The sequence below is a fragment of the Pongo pygmaeus genome, chromosome 2 (assembly GCF_028885625.2).
Source record: "Pongo pygmaeus isolate AG05252 chromosome 2, NHGRI_mPonPyg2-v2.0_pri, whole genome shotgun sequence".
Taxonomy (NCBI): Eukaryota; Metazoa; Chordata; class Mammalia; order Primates; family Hominidae; genus Pongo; species Pongo pygmaeus.
Window position 1 is genome coordinate 128,082,044 of NC_085930.1, and position 24,831 is coordinate 128,106,874.

The 24,831-nt window shown below is 40.6% G+C and overlaps 2 protein-coding genes across 9 annotated transcripts in view; one reads left to right on the forward strand and one right to left on the reverse strand.

The window, feature by feature from the left end:
* Window positions 1-13,098: 13,098 nt before the first annotated feature.
* OXSM (3-oxoacyl-ACP synthase, mitochondrial) lies at window positions 13,099-22,902 on the reverse strand. Of its 3 annotated transcripts, none has more exons than XM_054483088.2 (4): window positions 22,804-22,902; window positions 17,416-17,662; window positions 15,565-16,575; window positions 13,099-13,541 (listed from the first exon to the last, which is right to left on the reverse strand). In XM_054483088.2, exons 3-4 carry the CDS (start codon window positions 16,542-16,544, stop codon window positions 13,139-13,141), a joined length of 1,383 nt encoding a protein of 460 aa, XP_054339063.1. In that variant the 5' UTR covers window positions 16,545-16,575; window positions 17,416-17,662; window positions 22,804-22,902; the 3' UTR covers window positions 13,099-13,138. The 3 variants fall into 3 exon arrangements, with proteins under 3 accessions (XP_054339063.1, XP_054339062.1, XP_054339060.1); XM_054483087.2 differs by having other exon boundaries at window positions 22,741-22,885; XM_054483085.2 differs by lacking the exon at window positions 22,804-22,902 and adding an exon at window positions 22,113-22,472.
* NGLY1 (N-glycanase 1) overlaps window positions 22,450-24,831 on the forward strand; it is a 64,917-nt gene continuing 62,535 nt past the window's right edge. Inside the window, exon 1 of one of the 6 annotated variants that reach the window (XM_054483083.2) lies at window positions 22,450-22,578. Coding sequence is in view for 5 of the 6 variants with exons in the window: in XM_054483079.2 (XP_054339054.1) it covers window positions 23,201-23,586 (386 nt within the window). In the remaining variant the exon portion in view is untranslated. Of the gene's footprint in view, window positions 22,579-22,977; window positions 23,587-24,831 lie in introns of those variants that run through there. The other 5 variants (XM_054483080.2, XM_054483082.2, XM_054483084.2 and 2 more) reach the window with 5 other exon arrangements.

Consider the following 24,831-nt stretch of genomic DNA (forward strand, 5'->3'; position numbering starts at 1 on the left):
TGCCCTGTGAAGGACTGCTAATCTCCACCTATTTACAGCTGCCATGATAAATAAAGGTACATTTGAATAATTCTACAATATTTTAGCAGGCAGATCTTTCTCTTGTTCAAAGGGGCACCACCTCCATTGCTGATTTTTATTCAGAACTTGTCAAAACTCTGCCTGTCTGCTAACATCACAGATAGACATGTGCTGCCTGATGGAAGTACACATTACCCTTGAATGGTATGTGTTCCTGTAAACGTCAATCAAGTAAAGTCTCCAATTCTAACCACAAATTTATAGGAAATACAAGGGATGGAGGACACCACTGACTTACAACCAGTAAAATAAAAACATGGAAAACTCTAGAGGACAAATGACCTGTTTTTTTGTTTTTTTTTTTTTGAAACGGAGTCTTGCTCTGTTGCCCAGGCTGGAGTGCAGTGGCGCGATCTCTGCTCACTGCAATCTCCGCCGCCTGGGTTCACACCATTGTCCTGCCTCAGCCTCCCGAGTAGCTGGGACTACAGGTGCCCACCACCACACCCGGGTAATTTTTTGTATTTTTTTAGTGGAGACGGGGTTTCACAGTGTTAGCCAGGATGTTCTCAATCTCCTGACCTCATGATCCGCCCACCTCGGCCTCCCAAAGTGCTGGGATTACAGGCGTAAGCCACCACACCTGGCCATGACCTGTTTCTTTAACAGATTAATTGCAAGGGGAAAGAGGACTGATTCTCTTCTATTTCAAATGACTTCAGAGCTACATCTTCCAAATGTATTGACCTCTTTTGGATCTTGATTTTTTGTTTTTTTTGTTTGTTTGTGTTGTTGTTTTAGAGACAGAGTCTTGCTCTGTCACTGTCTGGAGGGCAGTGGCATGATCATAGCTCAGTGCAGCCTACTCCTGGAATCAAGTGATCCTCCCACCTCAGTTTCCCAAGTAGTTAGGACTACAGGCATGCACCACCACACCTAGCTTTTTTTTTTTTTTTTTAAGTTTTTGTAGAGACAGAGTGCTATGTTGCCCAGGCTGCTCTTGAACTCCTGTCCTCAAGCAATCATCCCACCTTGGTGTTCTAAAGTGTTGGGATTATAGGCATGAGCCATGGCTTCCAGCCTGGATTCCAATTTTTAATAAATCATTTTTTTTAATGCATAAGGCATTTGAGAAAATTTGAACACCAGTTGGGTATTTGATTATATCAGTGCATTGTTATTAATGTTTTTAGGTATAAAAGTGACTATGGGTATTTGATTATATCAATGCATTATTATTAATGTTTTCAGGTGTAAAAGTGACTGGGTATTTGATTATATCAATGCATTATTATTAATGTTTTTAGGTGTAAAAGTGACTATGGTTATGTTTTTAAAGGAGAAAGAGAGTCTGTTTGTCTTTTAGGTAAAAATTGTCAAACATTTTCTATAAAGGGCCAGATGGTAAATATTTTAGGCTTGGTGACCACACAGTATCTGTCACAACTACTCAGCTCCACCATTATGATACAAAAACAGCTATACGCAGTAAGTAAATGAATGAGCATAGCTGTTGACAGGGAGGAAAAACTTCCTCTTAGTTTTAGTGATTGGAGTCCTGTGAATTATTAATAAATTGACAAATGACAGATTCGCAAGAGAGAAGATAGACTTTTACTCACATATGTAAATGGGAGTTCATAGGAAAATGTGACTTGAGGTGGCCACTAGAATTTGTGGCTTATATACTATCTTAACGGGGAAAAGTGGAAGGAGGTATTCATAGAAAAATAAATTACTTTTAGGAAAGATAAATGGGCTTTTATACGGAAGACAGGATAGTTTTGTGACAGTTTGTTAGGTGTGGTGCCAGCTTCTCCCTAGTATTAACAGTCAATATTCCCTGGTTGCAGAACTCCTAGAAAAGGAATTTATGAACACTGAGCTCTTTTGAGAGGCTTTTTAGGCAGGCAAGGGAGTTCAGGGGGAAAAAAAAAAAAAAGCTTATTCTCAAATGCTTTCAGCTCAAAATAATGTTTATGCCATAGTGGCTTATTCTGTAACCCTTCACTAAATTATGAGAAAACTTTACTTATAAAACAGACATTGGGCTACAGTTTGCTACCTCTGTTTTAGAGATACACATTGAAATATCTGTAAATGAAATAATATGATGTATGAGATCTGTTTCAAAATAATCACATAGGAGTAGGCATTTAGGTAAAACATGATTGCCCGTGAATAGATAGATAACTGCTGATGAGTACAGGGGGGTTATTATACAGCACTTCTCTGTTTTTGGATGTGTTGGCAACTTTCCATAATAAAAAGTGAAGAAACAAAAACAAAAGGCAAACACAATAAAACACGATAATACTTAATATCTTGAATTAATCACTATTATCAAGCACACTATATTTGAGGCACTGTACTAATCGCTTCACATGTATTCACTCATTCAGTCTTCACCACAGCCCTAAGAAATAGGTTCTCGTGTAACTGAATGTCAACTTGATTGGACTGAAGGATACAAAGTATTGATCCTGGGTGTGTCTGTGAGGGTGCTCCCAAAAGAGATTAACATTTGAGTCAGTGGGCTGGGAAAGGCAGACCCACCCTTAATCTGGGTGGGCACAATCTAATCAGCTGCCAGCACAGCTAAAATATCAGCAGGAAGAAAAATGTGAAAAGAGAAACTGGCCTAGCCTCCAAGCCTGCATCTTTCTCCCACCCTGGATGCTTCCTGCTCTCGAACATTGGACTCCAAGTTCTTCAGTTTTGGAACTCAGACTGGCTCTCCTTGCTCCTCAGCCTGCAGACAGCCTATTGTGGGACTTTGTGGTCATTGAGTTAATACTTAATAATACTTAATAAACTTAATAAATACTTAATAAACTCCTCTTAATACTACATATATATGTGTGTATATATATTTTATTAGTCTGTCCCTCTAGAGAACCCTGACTAATACAGTACTATTATCATCCTCACTTACAGATGAGAAACACAAGGTACAAAGAGGTTAAATAAATTCCCAAGGTCACAGAATGCATAAGGGGCAGAGCCAGTATCTGAACTCAGGCAGGCTAGCTCCAGAGCCTATTTTCTTTAAGTATTATACAAGTTACTTGTTAAATACAAGACATTTATGGATTTGGAGAATTCTCTCTCTGCTCTCCTCTAACAATGGCTCTTTTCTAGTTAATATGCTGCTCCAGCAATGTCTTGTCTAGGGGATTACCTCCTGGATCTTTGCACTCTACATTATTATTCATTCATTTTTGTGAACCACAATGTAACTGAGCTTAGTTATTAAAATAATCTAATTCCTTCTATAACTGAGTGCATTTTTATTAACCTTCTCCCTCTTGCTTTAGAACAGAAGACAACTAAGAAAAAAATCTTCTTGAGAAGAAAAAAAAGACCCAATGGCTTGTATAAAACATGAGCATTTGAGCCCCGTTAATTTCAAGTATACAGTTTTAACCAGGCAGGCATAGATTCAGATCATGAGCCAGTGTTTTCAACCATCCTTGTGTACAAAGGATTTCACATCAGCAATATTAGCATAATCTTTAAGTAGACATCAAAAAACAAAACCATAGCTAGAAAGAACCTTGAGAGGTCATCTAATCCACCCCTACTGCTAAAAAGGGGTGGGCATAAGCTAGCCAGGAAAGGCAGCTTTCTAACCTTTCAACTCTACAGAAGGAATTTCATAAGCTTCTTTGTTAATATTTCAATGCCTTAGACTGCTTACTTTAGGGGAAATTCCTAAAGTCTGGATATGGTTCTTTTTGCCTGGACAAAGCTTTTCTCCATTTAATAATAGGTCACACCGCGCATGGTGGCTCACGTCTATAATCCTAGCACTTTGGGATGCCAAGGTGGGCGGATCACAAGGTCAGGGGTTTAAGACCAGCCTGGCCAATATGGTGAAACCCCATCTCTACTAAAAATACAAAAATTAGCCGAGTATGGTGGCATGCACCTGTAGTCTCAGTTACTTGGGAGGCTGAGGCAGGAGAATCGCTTGAACCCGGGAGGTAGAGGCTGCAGTGAGCCTAGACTGAGCCATTGCACTCCAGCCTGGGTGACAGAGCAAGACTCCATCTCAGAAAAAGAAAAAAATAGGTCACAAGGATAACACAATAATAATAATAGTAGTAGTAATAATAATAAATTGATATAAATATATACAAATGATAAAAAACCAATACATTTTTCTTTACTTAGCAATCAAGCTCCTGGATAATTCATTAATATGAAAAACAACACACTACTCTTTAAATATAATATCCACTCTTTGTACAGAGGATTATATCTAGTATATTGAACAACTGGATTTGAGTCTCAAGACCATTGTTAAAACAGGTAATATATTGACTCCATTTTACAGATTGACTCTATCTTGGTGAGAAAAATTAGGCCCAGTGCTAGTGATTTAGATCCAGGCTTATCAAGCCCAACTCTCCCATTTCTCCCATCGCACCACTCTGGAAAAGCAAACAGATCTTCTGGTAGGTTATTCACTGCCAGACTACATTTAGCAGAGGTTGGCTATGGTAGAATTAAGCAATGAAAGGATAAAGAAAGTTCTTATATGCTGTTTGCTGATGTTAGACAAGATCAAAATGGCAACACATATTTTAGTTCACTGTGAGGTTGCACAGTGTTACTAACAAGCGGTCAGGGATGTGGAGAAAAGACTGACATAGCTTCTGCACTATTTTACATTTTTAAAATGAGCATATATGAGCACATATTATATACTATCTGTGCTTTTACCTATGGTATAAATACTGTATATATTAAATACCTATGATATTTTTATATGCGTAAAAATATACCACTGGTGTTTTTACCTGTAAATTAAAGATTCCTTCCCTTAAAGTATTGCGATAAAATATTTTAAAAAGTATAAATAAAGATTCACAAACCATAAACCTGAAAAGAGTAGAATATTTATACCTAGAGAGGAATCATTTTAATGTTTAGGTTGGGATTTGGTTATCAGACTTTATCCACTTAAATTATTTGTCAGTAACTGCAATAACAAAACAGATCACATCTTTCTTCTTTTCCAAATAAATAAAATGAGATGGTCAATCAAATTTGAATCATTCCTTCTCTCAACTCAGAACAGGGTCCCAAAGAGTTAGCTCTGCCCCTCGCTATAAGATTTCAATGCTTGCTCTGTGGGAAGGTGGTATATTCATGAGGTTAAAAACCTGCTCTTTGGAGTCAGAAGACAGTTTTCAGTCTCTGCTTTGCCAGTCTTTGGCTGTGTGACTGGACCAGCTTTTTAATCTCACTACACTTCAGATTTCTTATCCATAAAATGGGGACAACAATATTATTTAAAGTACATAGCTCTTGTGATAATTAAATGGGCTGATATTAAGAAAGGCACTCGAAACAATGCCTGGCACATAAACACTAGCTATTTATGGTGGTGGTGGTGGTGTTATAGTTGTTATTATTACAGTACCAAAATTCAGCTGTCTAATCTTATACTGCAAAATTTCTGGATATTCCACTGACACAGAAAAATTGGCCGGCTAAACATTTCAGAGAATGTACTTCCTTGCAGAGTTAGAGCAAAAGTCAAAAACTACAGCCCACTGGGCAAATCTGGCTTCTTGAAGGCCAAAACCTACCACGCCCATTTGTTTTTGTATTTTTTTCCTGTGGCTGCTTTTGCACTATAAGGGCAGAGTTGGGAAGTTGCAAATGAGACCATATGCCTCATATAGCCAAAAATATTTACCATCTGGCCCTTTACAGAAAAAAAAAATAAATTAGCTGATTCCTAAGCTAGAGGCAGTTTTGATAACGTATTTAGTCTCTTAGAATTCAAGATATGTTGCTTGTGCTAAGCAATTCTAACAAAATTACCAACATAACCATCATCCTTTCTTCTTTGGTACCAAAGATCAAACATGAGTCTCAAGTAACTAGACAGAGAATGATCATTAGTGCCTCCACTAATCATGGCTCTAAGGTCCATTCCTTGCACTCACTCTTGACAGTAACGATAGCTCTCTTACTTTTCTAAAACCATGGATGAAATTCTCCTCTTTGTTGTCCTTCCTATAACATAGATATTTTCAGTTACTGTTGGAACAAAAATTTTTGTTTTTGTTGGTATATGTGCTTGTGTGTATATGTATACATGTGTACACATGTGTGTGCCACATACTTTGCTCAGTTCTGGGAATACCATTCTTGTTCACAAGGTTGATCAAATCTCTCTGCCATGAAGCTTACATACTACCAGAGAGAAGAAAAAAGCCCTAAAGATGTATATTTTTTCCTTAAAAAAGATAATTTCTAATAGCGAAAGAGATGTGAAGATTATATTTAGTATACTGAGCAACTAGATTTGAGTCTCAAAACCATTGTTAAACAGGTTTGACTCCATTTTACAGATTGAATCTATCTTCATGAGAAAAATTTGGCTCAGTGACAGTGATTTAGATCCAGGCTTATCAAGCCCAATCTCCCATTTCTCCCATTGCGCTACTCTGGAAAAGCAAAGAGATGTTCAATAACACCACTGGGATGTGGATGGAGAAGGATTGGGAAGGAAGAAAAGGGGTTACTTTAGAATTGGTGGCTAGGGAAGGCCTCTCTCAAGAAGAGATATTTGTACTGAAACTCAAATACAAAGAAGAAGATAATTTTCACATAAATAAAAATGTGTTCCATACAAGAGCAGAAATAAGCTTGGTGTTTTTGAGGATACACATGCTGATACACCAGCACAGTCTGAACACAAGCAGTATGAGGTGAGATTAGAGAGGGAGGTCCTGTGAGGTCTCATAGACCTTGGTAAGGTGTTTGAATTTGACCTAAGTCAAATGGGAAGCCATCAGAAGATTTTCAGCAGGGAAATAACATGATCTGATTTATATTGTAAAAAGTTCAATTTGTCAGCTATTACAGGAATGAATAATACTTAGAAAGCAATGGAGAGTGGAAGCAGGAAGACCAAAAAGTTGGCGCTTGCAGTTCAGGGAAGAAAGGATAACAGTGGTAGAAATGGAGAACAGTGACTACTCAGGGCATATTTTGAAAATATAATTGGCTAGATTTGTTGAAGGATTAGGAAAGGGAATGAGGAAAACGGAGAAATCAAGGATGATTCTTACTAGTCTTGTGATCTGAGCTCTACGTGGTTGGTGGAGCAATTTACTGAGATTCATTCATTGTTCACTCATCAAATGTTTGTTGAGACCAAGTTCGTGCCAGGTACTGTTCTAGACACAGGAACCATAGCAGTGAAAGAAGTAGCAAAAATCCCTCCTCTGGTGGAATTTATCTAGGTGGGGATGGAGAATAGGGAAGATTAAGAAACAAGGCATTAGGTGGGGTAGGTGAAGGTATCAATTACCAAATCCTGTTGATTCTACCTCCTAAAGATGTCTTGCAGTAGTTCAAGCAGAAAATGAATGGCAGCTGCATCACAGCCACATTCAGGGGTAGCCTTGAAAGATGTTGGGAAGGAAAAATCTTCTCAATAGGCAGAGCTTCATCTGGTCACTCACTTCATACAGTAGAAGTGGCCCAAGAAATAAGAATATATAAAAATTCCTGAGCAGTATCCAAAGGCCTGGCCTTTAGTCAGGGGTCTAGAAGGAAAAGGACTGAAAGAGCAGAACAATAGTAGAGGCATGTGGATGGACATACAGATGATGAAGGATAAAGATTCCTGCATCACACAATTATACCTACCAGAAAGTATCCATCACAGTAGAGGGACTAAATAGCCAAGTAGACAAAATGACTTTGCCAATTGACAGTAGCCAGCCTTTGTCATTGGCTGCCATATAACTTACATGAAAGGCATGTGAATCAAGAGGCTACAGTGGCAGAAACGAAGGCTACCTGTGGACTCAACAATATGGACTTCCACTTACCAAGGTATCTCGCTACTGCTGCCTCTGAGTGTCCAACCTACCTCAAAAGTACCTGTGGTTCATCTTCATAGGTATAGATAGATACCTATTTCAGATGTGGGTTTGCCTTTCCTACCCACAGAGCCTCAGCCAGCACCACTATCTGCAAGCTTATGGAATAAATAATCCACCGGCATGGAATCCCTCATGACATAGCACCTGAGCAGGAGGACCTATTGTACAGCAAATAAGATGGCCCTATGACCATGGTTCCATAGTTTGTATCACATATCATGTCATCCAGAAGCAGCCAGCCTCAAAGAAGCTGGAACTGCCTTCTAAAGGCACACCCGAATCAATAGCTCACTGACAATTCTGACTGGATGTGGTGCCATTCTCAAGATGCAGCACATGCTTACATCAAAAACTTTTATATGGGGCTAAGTCTGCAATAAGAAGAACATGTAGGTTCAGAAACAAAGGGAGTTGGAAAACATGAATGGCCCCACTTACTGTCATTTCCAGTGATTCAATCACAATGAGGAATTTCATACTTTCTATTTTGCAATTCTGAGCATTGCAGAGATGTATTACTGCTACTAAATAAGATTTTATTTAAGCTAAATAAACAAATTATTTAAGTTGGAAGTCCTGATCTCCAAAGGATACGCACTCTTGCCAGAAGACACAAGTATTACATTGAACAACAAGATGTAGATGCCACTAGGACACTTTGGAGTTCTTGTGCCCAGGAACCATAAAGTCAACATACTAACTGTGAGAGTTGACCCTAATTCGCTGGAAAAGGTAATGTTGTGTTCACACAATTAGGACAGGGAGAATATATGTGGAATCTACGTGATCTACGTGGGTATCTTCTGGCATTTCCTTGCCTCCTGATCCCAGTGCTCTATGATACATGCAGCAGCCACTGTCTGAAAAGGGAATGGTATGATTGCCAAGGGCTTATATTCCTGAGGACCGAAGGTTTGGGTTATACCACCCAGCCACCAAGGCCTGAAGAGATGATAGCTGAGGGCAAGGGGAATTTAGAATGAATAGTGGATTAGAGAGAGGAGGAATAGCATTTGTGGACCTGAGACCAACTGCAGCCTCAGAGGCTATTATTTATCCTACTGACTGCCCTCATCTACATTTTTCCTCAGAGAGGCGCACAGGAACCATGAAGGAGCTGTCCCATGAACCTGCTTGGAGAAACAGATGTCTGTGGTGCAAGGGGTAGATTACAAGGGCCATGAAAAATGGACAGTTCAGATCTCCTGCTGTGCCTGAGCAGCTCACAGCCAATGACCACGCGCGGTATGGGTCCTAATGCAGGCCCATTCTGGAGAGACGTGGAACTCCTTTAACAAGAGATTTTGATTGCAAACTGCCCATCGGCGTGGCCAAAACTTTATTAGAATGGCACTTCAGATTGACACCCTTCTTACCCAATCCTCTTTCATTCCTGTGCCCCTCTCCTTCCTAGTTGTGGGAAGGAAGGCTCTCTTTGCCTTCTCCTGCTGTCACCCTCTATCCTTCACAATAAATTCCTTGCATAGAAATTTCTGTTTTGATGTCTGCTGCTGAAGACCTGAACAAACATATGAATCAACTATTATTATTTTTATCTTGTTTTATTTCTTCCTTAAATATAAAGACCCTGGGGATAAGGTTAGGGTATTTGGATCCAAAACTCATCATATACTCATGGCACTAAACCACAGGAAATTCTAAAATTTCTAGCAGTATTTCTGGTAATCTAAATAATATATATAAAAGTGGGTGTGCACGTGTGTATGTAGGTCCTTTGTTAAACCCTTGTACATTTGTGATTCGGGGTGGAAGAATTCTTTGCTTTAGAAACAATCTTGGTTCTATAATTTAAAATCCTGTCTTTTTTCTGTTCAAAAGGCAATCCATATTCATTTTTTTAAAAAAGTGACAGTAAAAAGTTAAAAAAAAATAGCTAAGTAGGGACTAAGGAAAGAGTAAAAGTCAAGGGTATCTATACTGATTAAAGAATTTTTAAGGCTGGGCGCGGTGGCTCACGTCTGTAATCCCAGCACTTTGGGAGGCTGAGGCGGGTGGATCACCTGAAGTCAGGAGTTCACGACCAGCCTGGTAAAAATGGTGAAACCCCGTCTCTACTAAACATACAAAAATTAGCCAGGCGTGGTGGCAGGTGCCTGTAATCCCAGCTACTCGGGAGGCTAAGGAGGAGAATTGCTTGAACCCGGGAGACAGAGGTTGCAGTGAGCTGAGATTGCGCCATTGCGCTCCAGCCTGGGCAACAGAGTGAAACTTCACCTCAAAAAAAAAAAGAGAATTTTTTAAATTCAGCAATAAAAATGAATTACTGACACACTCAATAACATGGATAAACCTCAAAAACATTGTAAGAAGGCAGGCACGAAAGGTTATATTCTGTACGACTCCACTTATTTAAAATTCTAGAAAAGTACATCTTACCTATAGTAACAGAAAGCTCTTCAGTGATTTTCTGGAGCTGGGGGCACTAACTGCAAAGGGGCAAAAGGAATTTTGGGGTATCAGAAATGTTCTTTGATTGAGGTGGTGGTTCCATGTGTGTGCATACTTCTATCAAAATTAATTGACCTATACACTTAAAATGGCATATAAATGTATTTGATATATACATTATGCCCTGGTAAAGTTGATTTTTTAAAAACATGTGATTTTCAATTTTGGAAGAAATTTGGGTCAAAATATTCTTCTTCATCCAGGCCACCATCTTTTCTTACCTACATTTTGCAATACCGTCTGATTGTATTCCTTTATGGAAATCAAGCTTCCCTCCAAGCTGTTCTTCACTCTGCAGCCAGGGTGATGTTTCTAAAAGAAAATATGATTATATAACCCCTTCTTCTTCACATGTATCAGTCAGCATTGACTCAGAGAAATAGAACCACTAAGACATATATAGGTATCTGTTATAGGGATCTGACAGTTTGTGTAACCAGTTACACAATTGTGAGAACTAGTTAGAGTTTCTGTAATGCAGTTATGTTCACCTGTTATCTTCTGATGATGGAGTTTGAAGTCCACAGGGCAGGCAGTTGGGAAGGGAAGACGGTTGTAAATTCCAGTAACAAGATGGAATCCGCAAACAAAGTGACAGAAAGAAATCTGTCAGTTCTTATGGCCTCTGACTTTGGTGGTATGGGGCAGAAGGTCAGGTCCTTCATTATCATGGAACTAAACACACACCTGGTCCAGGAGTCAGGGAAACTGACAGAGGATCCAGGGAAAGGTGAAGCAGTTGAAGGCTTAGCCAGTCTCACACTAAGTTGAGCTAGCAGATTAAGTAACATGCATGAGCTACAAAACAGCTGCTGCTTCACTTCCATCCTCCGAATCTCCCACAATAATTTCTTATGGCCCATCTTAACCAAGAACATACAATAAAGGGAATGCTGTGAAATGTAGTTCAGCCTTGCCAAACTGACACATTACAAAGCCGTCACACCATCCCAAACCTTAAATGGCTTCCTATTACCCTTACTGCCTTGAACAAAACTTGTAGTTATTTGTGACCTGCCTTTCCAGATTTTCTGCCATTATTTCCTGATCCATCTCAGGGTATATGTACCTATGTTTAGTACAAATGTTCTGACTTCTAAACCTTCCCACATTGAATTCCCTGACTGGAACACCCTCCCTTCTCTAACTTCTCCCTCAACCTGGCTAAGACCTATTCACCCTTACAGCCTCAGCTTCCTTTAGTAAACCTTCTCTGACACACTCTCTTCATCACTGACCAGTACAAAGCCAGGTCTATGTTAGCACCCAACAGACTTCAGTTGAATGAATATGTGTGCTCATGAAAATTAAAACTGATTATGGTTATGTGAACACACACCTGGAGTCTTTGGCATAAAGGGGATAAAGTACTATAGTCAAAGTCAGTGGGTAGGCAATGTGTCCAGTCTATTGCAATGTGGGAAACTCTATTCATTTCAGCAGAAATACACACACCCAGTTTATCCCCTATTCACTCTATCCCACTGATATATAAACCCCCACTGCAACATAAACGTCCTTAGTTTGAGTTGCCCAGGAAGCAGAACCTGAGAAAAAGCAGTTTGTTTGGGAGGTGATTCCTGGGAACAAGATTAAAAATCAGGGAGGATGGGAAAGGGAAATAAAAGCCAGTGAAGGGAGTGTTAGAGCTAGCTAATGCTGTGGGTAACTAAACTTCCATTTCACTGGGGACCCTCTGAAGAACTGTGGAGAACCATAGATACCCTTCTGAAAGGAGGGTGAGGCACTTAGCCACCAACTCTCATCCCTCTTTGGTTGAGTATTGCTTCTGGGGAATGTGTTCCCTTCCCCCTACCAACACTTCCAGGCTGCTGGGGATGAACAAGGCAGCAGAAGAGAAGGCTTTAGAGAAAACAAGGCAGAGAAGTAGAGGAACCACCAATACCTGTAGTAGGACGTTGGGAAAACATAGGAAACCAGCAAAGCTTCAAAAAAGTTAGAGGAGAGCCAAGGAGACATGGCCCGAGTCACTAACAATTTCTGCTCCACGTCCCAAAGATTTTTCTCTCCGTTAATCACTAGGTACCAACATAAAGACAAAAAGAATAAGAAACATCAAGTCAATTTCAGTTTCTTTTTTCAGAGAACTGATGGCTTGGGAGTTTAGAGAAATTTCATTATACTGAACTACAGTATGGATAACATGAAGAAAAGAGGGCTAGGTGTATAAGGAGTAAATAGATCATTACTGGCTGACAGTTTTACTCAAAGAATGCTTATGCAAACTTTGTTATATTCCTTCCTATATATTGTATGGGAATGGTACGCCCGGAGTTCTATAGTATAGCAACCCTGCCTAGCAAAGAGGAGTTGAAAGGGACAGGAGCAGGTCAAATGTTATAGAAAATTGTTTGACCTAAAGTATTAGGAAAATATAGATCCATGGTTCTCATAGGTGGCGGGGTGCAGGGACGGCGGGGTTATTTTGTCCCCCAGAAAACATTTGGCAATATCTGGAAACACTTTTGGTCTTCACAACTGGGGAAGAGAGTGCTATTGGAATAGATTGGGAAGAGATCAGGATGGTGTTAAACACCCAACAATGTACAGTACAATCCCCCTTTTCCCAATGAAGAATTATCTTGCCCAAATATTAATAGTGCCAAGGTTGAGAAACCCTAACATAAAGGATATCGGGTATCAATATATAAATACATAATTTCTTCACATATAACATTTAAAAATCAGTATTTAATTACAAATGATTTGTTCTACATTCCAGCAATACAAAGTGTTGCATTAGTACCACCAAAACCAAAGGAATTGGTGAGGCCAATAAATCTTTTCTCAGTTTTCCATTCCTGCGCCTTTAGTGGAACATAGTTAAGATCAAATTCTGGTTCTGTACAATCCAGGTTTAAAGTAGGTGGTAGTTTTTTATAATAACAAGCTAATGTGGTAAAAGCTGCCTCGACTGCCCCTGCAGCTCCCAGCAGATGTCCTGTTGCTCCCTTAGTTGAGGAAACTGCAAGGGCATATGCGTGGTCTTTGAAGAGATGTTTGATAGCTTTGTTTTCAGCAGCATCTCCCAATGGTGTGGAAGTAGCATGTGCATTGATATAAGATATCTCTTCAGGCTGTACACCTGCATCTTTTAAAGCAGCAGCCATACACCTAATAAAACAAGAAAAGACATTTATCAGGACTAAGTTTAATTTTAACAAAAGTCGCTTTATCTGTATGGCTTATGTGAAACAAATGTAGGTATCCAAGTACCCTGGATGAAAAGAATCCCTTGCTCTAGTAACGGAACGCCATCTTGGATTACCATGTGAGTTAGGATGTCATCTGTATGGGAATAATGAGTCACACTCACTACCTTGGACTGGTTCATGACCAAGAGTTAAACACACAAGCCAATGCAAGATTGTATAATCTCAAATAAAATATAATTTCATTTATTTGCATTGGCATTTTTCCTTGAGGAAAAAATATCATGTTGACTCAAGACTAGAATAATTTTTATTCTAGGGATTTTTGGAGTGTGGCAATTTTTTATGAGAATTATAATTATGATTTTTCACATTTAAATTTAAAACTTGGCAGACTTCCCAATAATCTACTGTTTCAGGATTGTTTCAAATAACCTTTCAAAATCTTCTTTATTTAGGCTATCAGAATTCTAAACAAAAAATTACAAAGGCAAGCTAAGCCAAACAAACTTAAGAGTTAAAAATATATCCAAAAGGACCTCTGAAAACGTTTTGGATGTCATCTTCCTTTAGTTCCTAAGAGAAATATCATGTATGTATGTGTGTTTGTGTGTGTATATATATTTCTTAACAGCCAGCTCAGAGTATAATTTGAAGTACGCTGAAAGGTTTCCTGTGAACATAACCATTTCTTCATCTGTTTTGTTACTATGCTTGACATTTTTAGCACCAGCAACTACTCACTAAAATTCAAAAGTAGGCCAGGCACGGTAGCTCATGTGCTTGAGGCCAGGAGTTTGAGACCAGCTCTGGCTCTGGCAACATAGCAAGACCCCAACTCTATGGAAAAAAAAAAGGAAAAAGAAACAAAAACAAATAAAATTCAAACGTGTAATTTAGGGGTAGGTAAACTATGGCCCTAGCTAGATGCCTATTTTTGTAAATAGTTTCATTGGAACACATTCATGCCCAGTCATTTACATACTGTCTACGGCTGCTTTCACATGACAATGGCAGAGTTGATCAGTTGCAACAGACTCCATGACCCACAAAGCCAAAAATATTTACTATATTTTTCCCATTACAGAAAAGGTTGCTAACTCTGGCTGATTTAACTGAGTAAAACATAATATGATTTAAGAAAGCTAAACTATTAGCTATCTATTAACAATTTATCAGAGACTTTTTTTTTCATTTTACATGCACTAATCTATAACAGTTAACTTAAATGTAGTCCTTAAACCAGCAGTATCACCATCACCTGTTAGAACTACAGAATCTCCCAGCCTGGGAAATAAAGCGAAACCCCATCTCTACAAAAAAATTTAAAAAAAAAAAACTGGTCTTAGTGGCGCATTCCTGTAGTCCCAGCTACTCAGGAAGCTGAGGTGAGAGGATTGCTTGAGCCCAGGAGTTAGAGACTGCAGTGAGATAAGACCAGCATGGGCAATACAGAGAGACCCTGTCTCTAAAAAAAACAAAACAAAACAAAACAGAATCTCAAGCACCACCCTAGACCTACAGAATCAGAATCAGCATTTTAAATAAGATCCCTAGGTGATTATAGTTTGAGAAGTGCTGACTTGAAAAGAACAGAATCCTGTTGAAATGGAGCAAAGACCAGACACATCTAGAAAGGTTGATTTTACTTTCCAAGTCTGATGAAGGGTCAAAGAGGAGGACTTTGTGAGGGAGCACACTGATGCTTAAGCACAAATGGAGGTGTGAAAAGTTGGCAAAGACACACACGGTCTTTTTCACAACTCTATTGGTTTTAACTCAAATGCAATTTTTGTAAGGATGTTCAAATGCTTTGAAATACTTTAAATGCCTTAAGCAAAGAATTAAAGAATCTTTAGTCTAAAAAAGAAAAACAATAGAGATACTGTACACCAAGGCCAGACACTACAATTTTCCCTAATTTGGGACTCTCAATAAAGTGTCTTATTTGGAGAAATATTTTCAAGGAAATAACCCATCTTTACCTTAAGGCACCTTCTCCTTCAGGATCAGGGGCAGTTATGTGACCAGCATCACCTGAGAGTCCATAGCCCAAAACTTCTGCATAGATCCGGGCTCTTCTTTGAACAGCATGTTCATATTCTTCCAGCACCAGCACAGCTGCACCTTCTCCCATTACAAAACCATCTCTCTTTGGATGAAATGGTCGACATGCCAACTTGGGATCTGAGTTTGTGCTCAGAGCCCGGGCTCTGGAAAACCCAGCAAGAGATAAAGGGCTAATACAAGAATCTGTACCTCCAGCCACCATCACATTAGCATCACCATGGGCTATAAATCTAAAAGAGTCTCCCACAGCATGAGCTCCTGTGGTACAGGCTGTGGATACTGCATGATTTGGGCCCTTGAGTTTGTATCGAATGCTGACCTGGCCTGCTGCCATATTGACTAGAATCTTAGGGACAAAAAATGGGCTAACTTTATTGTAACCTTTTGTCTGAAAATTCAAAGCAGTTTCAGAAACAACTTCAAGAGGAATCATTCCCATGCCAATTGCAACACCAGTAGCCACCTGATCAGCTTCTGACTGAGGATGCCAGCCAGAATCCTTTATGGCTAATTCTGCAGCCCCAATGGCCATGATGGTGGGAGAAGACATGGACTTGATATCTGATTTGGACACAAAGTTTTGTTCATTGAACTGACCTTCATCTCTACCTCTTGGCACATAAGCAGCAACACTGCAAGGGATACTCTTATACTCTTCACCAACCAGTGAAACAATTCCACTCTCTCCTCCGATAAGACGATCCCAAACCAGGTGAGTTCCAACACCAAGAGGAGTCACTAAGCCAATGCCTGTAATGACAACTCGCCTATGCAATCTGGATATTGGCACAGTTCCGAAAAACTTCCTTTTACTTCTTGTTAACTGTTGGCATAATCTTGAACATAGAAGACGAGTGCTTGTAATTTTCAGGAAATTTTGCAGGCAGTTGGACATGATTAAGATTCAGATGATCAGAAACACATTCCTGTAAAAGACCACAACACACCTAGGAGGTATTCTTTTAAACAGCTTGAGGGCCTAATGAAAAACATCCAAGGTGTTCCTTTGGGTGCTAGATATGAGCTGCTAATGAACACAGGGAAAATGTTACATAATTTCAATTTATACCTTAACAGCGAACTACCTGTTAAACTTACCTTCTTTTTTAGACTATAAGTGCCCTCAGACATTTGAAGACAAACAAATGAATTGATGATTCATTCGAGTCACCAAACAGTAATTCAATGAAAAATATAAAGGCACCTCCAGCCTGATATGAGCTGCAGGAAGCATCCTTTGTCAGGATTACTCATAACTTCTTCTAAATAGCATTTCTGGTGTCAGTGGCACAGAAAACACATTTCAGGGCATATTCTTTTAAGTAAGTAAGTGGGCTTTATCAATCTTCAATACTTAAGGATAATCAGCCTTTTCAAAACGCTACCCAGGGCCAAGAGCCCTAGACTGAGCGTCTGGATACCTGGGTTGGCAATACACTCTGTGACCAAGCTTGCGATGGGGAAAGGGGACAACTCTTTCCACTCCTCTAAACTTCTCCAATTGAATCATTTGTGGAAGGAGGGGTTACGACTGGTGGATCACTTCAAGGGTACTACGAAGGCCAGGGGCGGGAGTAAAAGGGTGTAGCCATTCCCTGTATCGCCTCTCAGGCACCACCACACATGTACACAGCCCGAAGAAGCATGGCGAGAGAAAAAGAAATCAGGCCCCAGGTCCTCGGACTCCCCTCTCGAAATTCAACCCCGACTTGATTTGAACGTAAAGGAGGAAAGGAGGGGCGAAGGAGGACGGTAGCGAGCGATACCTGTAACGAGGGTAGCGCCGGACACGTCGCCACAGTTCTGGGCGATGACGCTCTGGAGCGCACGCGCACACGCACGTACGCTCATGCGCGCTCCCACGCACGCGTCCCGTTCGACTCCTCTTCCGCCGGTTGACTTTAAGCCGCGTCACCTTGGCGGAGGTCAGACCGTGGGAGGCGGCTGGGTCGCTGTTTGCCTTAGCAGAGACACCCCTCTCGGAACCTCAGTGACTCGCCGATAATCAAGGACCTGCAAATAACGCGATGAGGTAGCATTTTCAGCCATCAAAAAGGCATTTTTCTTTGGCAGTGATAATGCCCAAATATTCCCTTTTGTCGGAGAAGGGACACCATCGTATTCTACTGGAATTCTAAGAAAGAATTAAGGAAATTCTCTGCAGTCTCAAAGTTATTGCTGTAGCTCGCAACGTTATTAGTAATTGTGAGTAAAGTAGAACTAACCCAAATGGCCAACATCAGGAAATTTGTTGTGTATCTTGTGGTACATCCAAATGCCATGCAGCCGTTTAAAATAATTCTACAGGTGAATATTTATTAATGAGATGTTCAGACTATTTGTTAGCAGACATAGTTACAAAACTATATATCCGTTTTTTCAAAAATAATTATTTAAAGGTCTGCAAGATGTATACTGATTGTGATCTTTCCCTCCTTATTTTTGCTTAGCTTTATTTAATAAAGCTTTTCTACAATAAACAAATGTTTTTGTAATAAAGTTTTTACTTTTTAAAAGTTGTCACCAGGCTGTTCTGCCTATGGAGTAGTCATTCTTTGTTCCTTTACTTTCCTAATAAACTTCCTTTCACTTAAAAAAAATTATCACCAGATTTGAGACAGTGCTCAAAAATTGTCTCCATTGTCACAATGGAGACATTTGTTTCCAAGTGTCTGAAAAATTCATTCACTGTTTGCTCAGAGCTGACTGCAAATCGATAAAGGGAAAATATAACACGAAAATGTAAAAAAGCAAGAAGTCGACAAGATGGTATTCATCGAACATCTGTTTTTCACATGCTATCCCAGACGTGAGTTTTGCCCTTGCTCTTCTTTAGAAAAATGGTTGAGTATAGAATCTTAATCTGGACCTTCTAGTCATATTTATGTTTTTTTCTGGGCAATGCCTCTTGAAGCCATTGTTTCCAAGTAGAGTGCTCTGCATTCTTTCCTACCCCTATAGAAGAATGTGAGTGAAGCTTAGCTTTCTAGGTTGGTCCTGGATTTAAATGAGTTTGGAAATCTATTTTGTTTAAAATAATTCAGCAAAGCCCAGTTTGACCTTCATCCCAGGCCTAACCAGTCACCTCTAGTTGATCCTCATTCAGTGACAAAGTAGAGTTACTTGAAGAATTAAAACAAACACGTGGTTATAAAATAACACTTGATGAGTAAGTACCTAAACTTGATCTCTTTTCATTGCTGTCTTTAAAATAATAGTGTGAAAATACCTACAATATTTTCTCTGAAACTGAACTCATATGAAATATAGTTTTAATGTGCTATTTCTTTTGTAATATCACAAAATCATCTTGGCTAAGAGGTGACAAATTAAAATCTTTCATAAAAATAAAAAGACCATTTTTGTATCTACCTCTTATCACCTTTTCTTTGATCTGGAAAAAGGGTGGGAAATTTTATGATATTTTATGGCTTTACATATTTGGTACCATATTTCCTGCTACAATTCCATCGTGTCTTCTTGCACCAAAATCTTCAAATGGGCTCTGCTTATCCTACCCTCCTATTAAGACTTCCTAGGTTTGCCTTAAATTCTTTGTAATCTGATTCAAAACGATCTTTCCAGTTATGGCTCCCATTCTCTATTAAATGAGCTTTCCACCCAGCAAACTGATTTTCTCACTATACATGTCTTGATTGACCCTAACTTTTCTCATCTCTGTGCTTTTGCTATTTTCAACAACCATTCATTTTCTTCCTATCGATGCTTGAAGTTTGAATGCAAAAATGAGTAGAGGTATGGCTCTTGCTTTCAAGAAGTTCATGGTCTAGTAAAGGGAGACACCCATAGAAACAAGTAAGTGCAACTGTTGAAACAAGTGCTATAGCGGAATTATTATAACACAAAAGGGACAATGAGGTCTGTGCTATCTCGTAAAGTCAGAAAAGGCTTCAGAGAAATGATCCTTGAACTGCATCTTGGAAATGAATGTTTGTCTGGTAAATTGAGTGGGAAAGGGCATCCTGGCAGGAGGAGAACAAAGGCCTGGAGAAATGAAGTGTCATGGTATCTTCCACAAACAGCTAAATATGTGGCCCATGTCAAATTTGAAGTGTGGGACAAAGCAACAGTAAAAGCATGAGAGTAAGGCAGGGCCCAGATCACAAAAGCCTGGGGTATCATACTGAGGACTTTGGATTCAATCCCGTAGTTCAGAGAGCATATGCTAGCCTTCATGGTATAATTTGGAGTGCAACATTCTTTTATTGATTCTAAACTCCTCTAGAAAGGACATGGTAAACTCTCTCATTCCCTTCACCGGAGTCTCTCTTACTCTTCTTTGTCTTGAACAAAGCCACTTAAAATATTTAACCTACCAGCCTGGTTCCTGACACCATTTGACTTTAGAATGTGGATAGAGGGAGCCATAGAAAACTTTTTACCAGGAGAACAACATGATCAGATGGGTGCTTTAGAAAGATCACTATTGCACAAATGAGCAGGGTGGGTTGGAAGGATGTGGAAATGGACACAGGGAAGAAAATTAAGAATGGATGAAACACTATGAGGCTCTGAAGGCAATGGCGAGAAGAGATGCAGGAGATGTTGAGAAGGAAACATTACTAGGATATTGTACATGATTTAAGGAGGGTGGGGAGTCTCTCACAGCTAGCAAGTCCTCTCCTTTCTCACCTTCTCAACCTCTCAATTTAAGGCTTCTGTTCAAATTGTCCCCCCTCACTGAAACTGCAGCCCACAATGAAATTTTCCTCCCTCTAAACTAGTAGTTCTCAAAGTTTACTGTGAATCAAAATCACCTGAAGGGCTTGTTACCACACAGATTGCTGGGTCCCACCTTTAAATATGGAGCTTCAGAATTTGTTTTCCTGACAAGTTGCCTGCTGATGCTGCTGTTGCTTGTCCAACCACTGCTCTAAACTTATGACTTCTATGAAAGTAGAGACCATACTTGTCTCCTTCACAGTGCTGAGCAACTAGTAGTCACTTCATAAATATATGATGAATGAATGAATTATGGAATGAATAAATCAACATTTATCCTTACATTTGATAGCACACATGCACTTTTTGTGCATTTCTCACCAAATGACTCTAGCGAAAACCAATACCATAGCATTAATATTGTGATAACAATGTACAGTCCATAAAATCATGGAAATCGTCATTTAAAAAAAATCATCTGAAATTCAAGTCCTTCCAAATAACTCTTTAGCAACACTTCTGTTAAAGTTCTTGAGTAACTATAATCTCTTTTGAATACCGCCATTTATAAAGCTATTAAGGGAATCCATTATAATAAGGGACTTTGTCATTTTCCTGGCTGCTTCCTCCACTTCAGTCAAGTTGGAGATATTCTAATTCTTCCGTTTCCTTTAGAAAAGCTGAATAAGCTACCCTAACTTTTATACCCATCGTTGTTTCAAACAACCAAAGAATGGGTACTAAATCAGCATTGAAATTCTTATTCTTTTATTTATTTATTTTTGTTCCAAAATAAAGATTTTTTTTTTCCAGGATTTCACCTCTATTAAAAATATCATTTTTAGAGTTGACATATCATGGCACTATTCTTTTTTTTGAGGTAGAGTCCCGCTCTGTCACCCAGATTTATTTTTTGTAAATCTGGCCCTACTGAAATACCCCCTTTTATCTTGATGAGGCCTCATTCTTAGTAATGATATGGTACAGAAAATGCTGTGTGTCATTTCCGGGCTCATGTGGTTAAAAGTAGGAGTGACTTTTTTTTTTTTTAATCCAAGTAGGCTGCCTGTATTTGTAAATAAAAATTTACTAGAACATAACCATGCCCATTTATTTTCAAGTATTGTCTGTGGAGCAACAACTGCAGAGGCAGAGTTAAATAGTTGAGACAGACCTTATGGCTCACAAAGCCTAAAACACTATATGGTCCTTTACAGAGAACGTTTCTTGACCCCTGTTCTAAGGGATGGAAGGAGACTGGGTCCACTGACATTATGACACCTGCATTATTAAACTGTTATATGAGTCAGAAAAAAATTACTCTTGTGTTAAGCCATTGAAAATTTTAGTTACAGAAGCTAGCAACATACTACTATCTGTTGAACACACCATACTTGGAAGCTGGTCCAAAGATCTACATATTTATTAAAAGCGTACGTATATCTGGGAGACGAATAGTCATTGAAGTGGATGTCATAGCTTAGGGTCTTGTTCGGAGATTCTGGAAGAAAATTTCAAGTCTTAAAAGCAAACAAATGAAACATCAAGAAATTTAAAAGAGGTTATTCAGGCAAATCACTTATCTTCAGAAATAAAGTCAAGAAAAATACTTGGTGAGGTTGAAAAGGATTTTCTAAAAAGAAGGAAGCCACTGGTGAAGTACTTTCAAGGACATGGTGGGGAAGAGACTGGACTAAAGTAGTTAGGGATGCATCTTTTAAGAATAAAAGACCCTGATCACATGATCTACCTAAAAAACAAGTCACAAAATATTACTTACCCTTAACTGTGTGGGATGCAAATTTTTATTCTCTTCCCTTCCCGCCCCCGACATTCTATAATATTGCGTAATTATTATGCATGTGTTTTACGCTGGTCACCACGCGGTAAACCGAATCCACGACCCATTATTATGTTGCAACCTATGGTTTAAAAATACACTTCCTTACAGAGGAATCATATACTAGTTGAGCTGGAACTTAGATTTTCAGTCATTAGCCAAATTCTGAAAAGAATCCATATAACAAACCCAGCAGAGCTTATAGCCATGGTTTTGTTTGTGACGTTTGTTGCTTCTGGGGTCTTTCATCCACATCTATGTAGAACGTCCTGACAATCTGCGAAGAGAAGGCTCTAAGGTCGTTTTATTTGTGGGGAAAGGAGGGAGGTACAGGCGGTTTCTCCACCTTAGTAGCTGGATCAATTAGGCTGGCCCCCGGGCGCAGACGGATCCGGGTTTCTGAGAGGTACGTGCCAGCACCATCCGCCCGATACCTCCAGACCAAAGCCGGCCTCCCCTCCAGCCAAGCTCTTCCGTCCTAAACGACTCGACATCCCCCTCCTCCAGGCCCACACCCCTCAGCCCCCGCGCCCAGGCCCCGCCTCTCCCTGCGGAACCCCTTCCCAACCTGTACGACCAGGCCCCAACTCTGGGTCGAAGCACCTCGCCCCTGCCAGCCGAGGCCCCCCACCTTCTTCCGAACAGCCCCTTGCCCCTCCCGAAAGGGCAGCCGTAGCTCCCGGCCGAGCTTCCCTGCTCCTGGCCCAGGCCCCCGACCCCGCCCCAGGCCCCCGACCCCGCCCCAGGCCCCCGACCCCGCCCCAGGCCCCCGACCCCGCCCCAGGCCCCCGACCCCGCCCCTGCCGGCCGAGGACCCCGCCCCTCCCGGTGGCTGCGGTAGCCGCTGCGCGCTGAGGCGCCTGCTCAGTGTGGGACGCGGAGCGCGAGGGGCGGCGGCCGCCGCTGGCGCTCAAGCATGGCGGCGGCGGCGTTGGGCAGCTCCTCAGGCTCGGAGTCCCCGGCCGTGGCCGAGCTCTGCCAGAACACCCCGGAGACCTTTCTGGAGGCCTCCAAGCTGCTGCTCACCTATGCTGACAACATCCTCAGGTGCAGGGCAACGGGGTCGGACGGCGGCTACCGGGGTGGGTGGGCCGCGGCGCCTTGTTCGGCCAGGGACTGGGGTGTCCGGCCTGAGCTTCAGAGGGCAGCGACGCCCGGACAGACCGGGACCTGGAGCTGGTTCTGCTCCTAACGTCCGAGCCCGCCGGCCAGGGGCCTCGGGAACCGGCCAAGTCCCACCCCCGCTCGAGAAAAGGAAGTTTCTTTGCAGTTGTGACTTGGCACCTGCAGTCAGGGTGCTGCGGGTGAACTGGAGTCCCGGAAGCGGGGCCGGGCGGAGGAGAGGTAGGAAGGCGTGCTGCAGACACTGCCGCTCTTCTCGTCGTTTAACGGCCTCAGATATCAGGACACAACGGTAACCGCGCCGCGCGTGTCATTCCCCCTGCGTGCATTTTTCGAGCGGAGTGGCTTACATTTCCACATACTTATCAGAAGTTACTCACTGACAAAGTAATGTTTTCTTCCCATGTTGAGACTATCCGAGTACTAAAGCATAATGCTTCTGAAGTGGTGGGTTTTAAAATTTTTAATGTTTTTTTTGCACACTTTTGTTGATTGAAACATTATAGTATTTTGAAGTTACAGTTTTTATATTAATACCGGATTCTACTATATAACATAACCCTTTAAGAATTCGTGGAGGTAATCGCCTTGGATGAGAGTAATTTGTTTCATTCTCCTGTCAGCAAAATTGCACTTCTGGAGGTCTAAGGGACCTTGTAAATTTTGGGAATTGGAAGGCAAGTTTGATTATTCATTTTGAATAAGTACCCACCTCAACTGTTCAGATCAAATGATGTGTCTGAACGGAGGGACATGGTGTGTGGGGGAGGGAAATGGAACTGAGTTAAAGGAGCGCCACTTGCTTTAGTGGTGTTACCTCATTTATCAGGTCACCGTGATTAATTAGGTTCTCTGTTCCCCTCAGCCCCTGGTGCATTAAGTGTTTGGTATATTGTCATGAAGTCTAAAAGGAAATTCTTCTCAGTTTCAAGGTTATAGGTTTCATGTGACCCAATTTTAGACATTAGTTGCATGTGCAGTTTTTAAAATCCGTGTCAGTAATATTTCATTTAGGCAATGGTAATGATTTTTAAAGTAAATTGAAGGGAAGTATATTGAGCCCTTATTTTGTGGCAGATGCTATGAAGGATGCAACATGTAGCCTGTTTACAGCTACGTAATTGTGACCTGTGTGGGGACCAACTTCGTGCTCTGTGACACCTTCTCAGCTCACCTTTTTTACTCTTTGAGGCCTTACAGCTCTTCACAGTACAAGGATGCCAAGGGACTCCATAAATGAACTGATAGGCTGGGTTCTCCAGAGCCCATTAGCTGAGACTTACCACCTGGAAAGCCACCAGGCTATTTAAAACCCCACTAGTCAGAAAAGAGAGGTGGCCTTGTAATGAAGACTCACTTCTGCTTTAAATCTAGTGAAACCAAAAATGCTGAGGTTTAGTATGAGGAGGAAACCTTTGCATGCAAATAATGACATTTAGCGTCATAATCTTCATTATGAGTGTTTACTAATGGCTTGTTTCTGATTTTCTTTTTTGAGACGGAGTTTGCTCTTGTTGATGAGGCTGGAGTGCAGTGG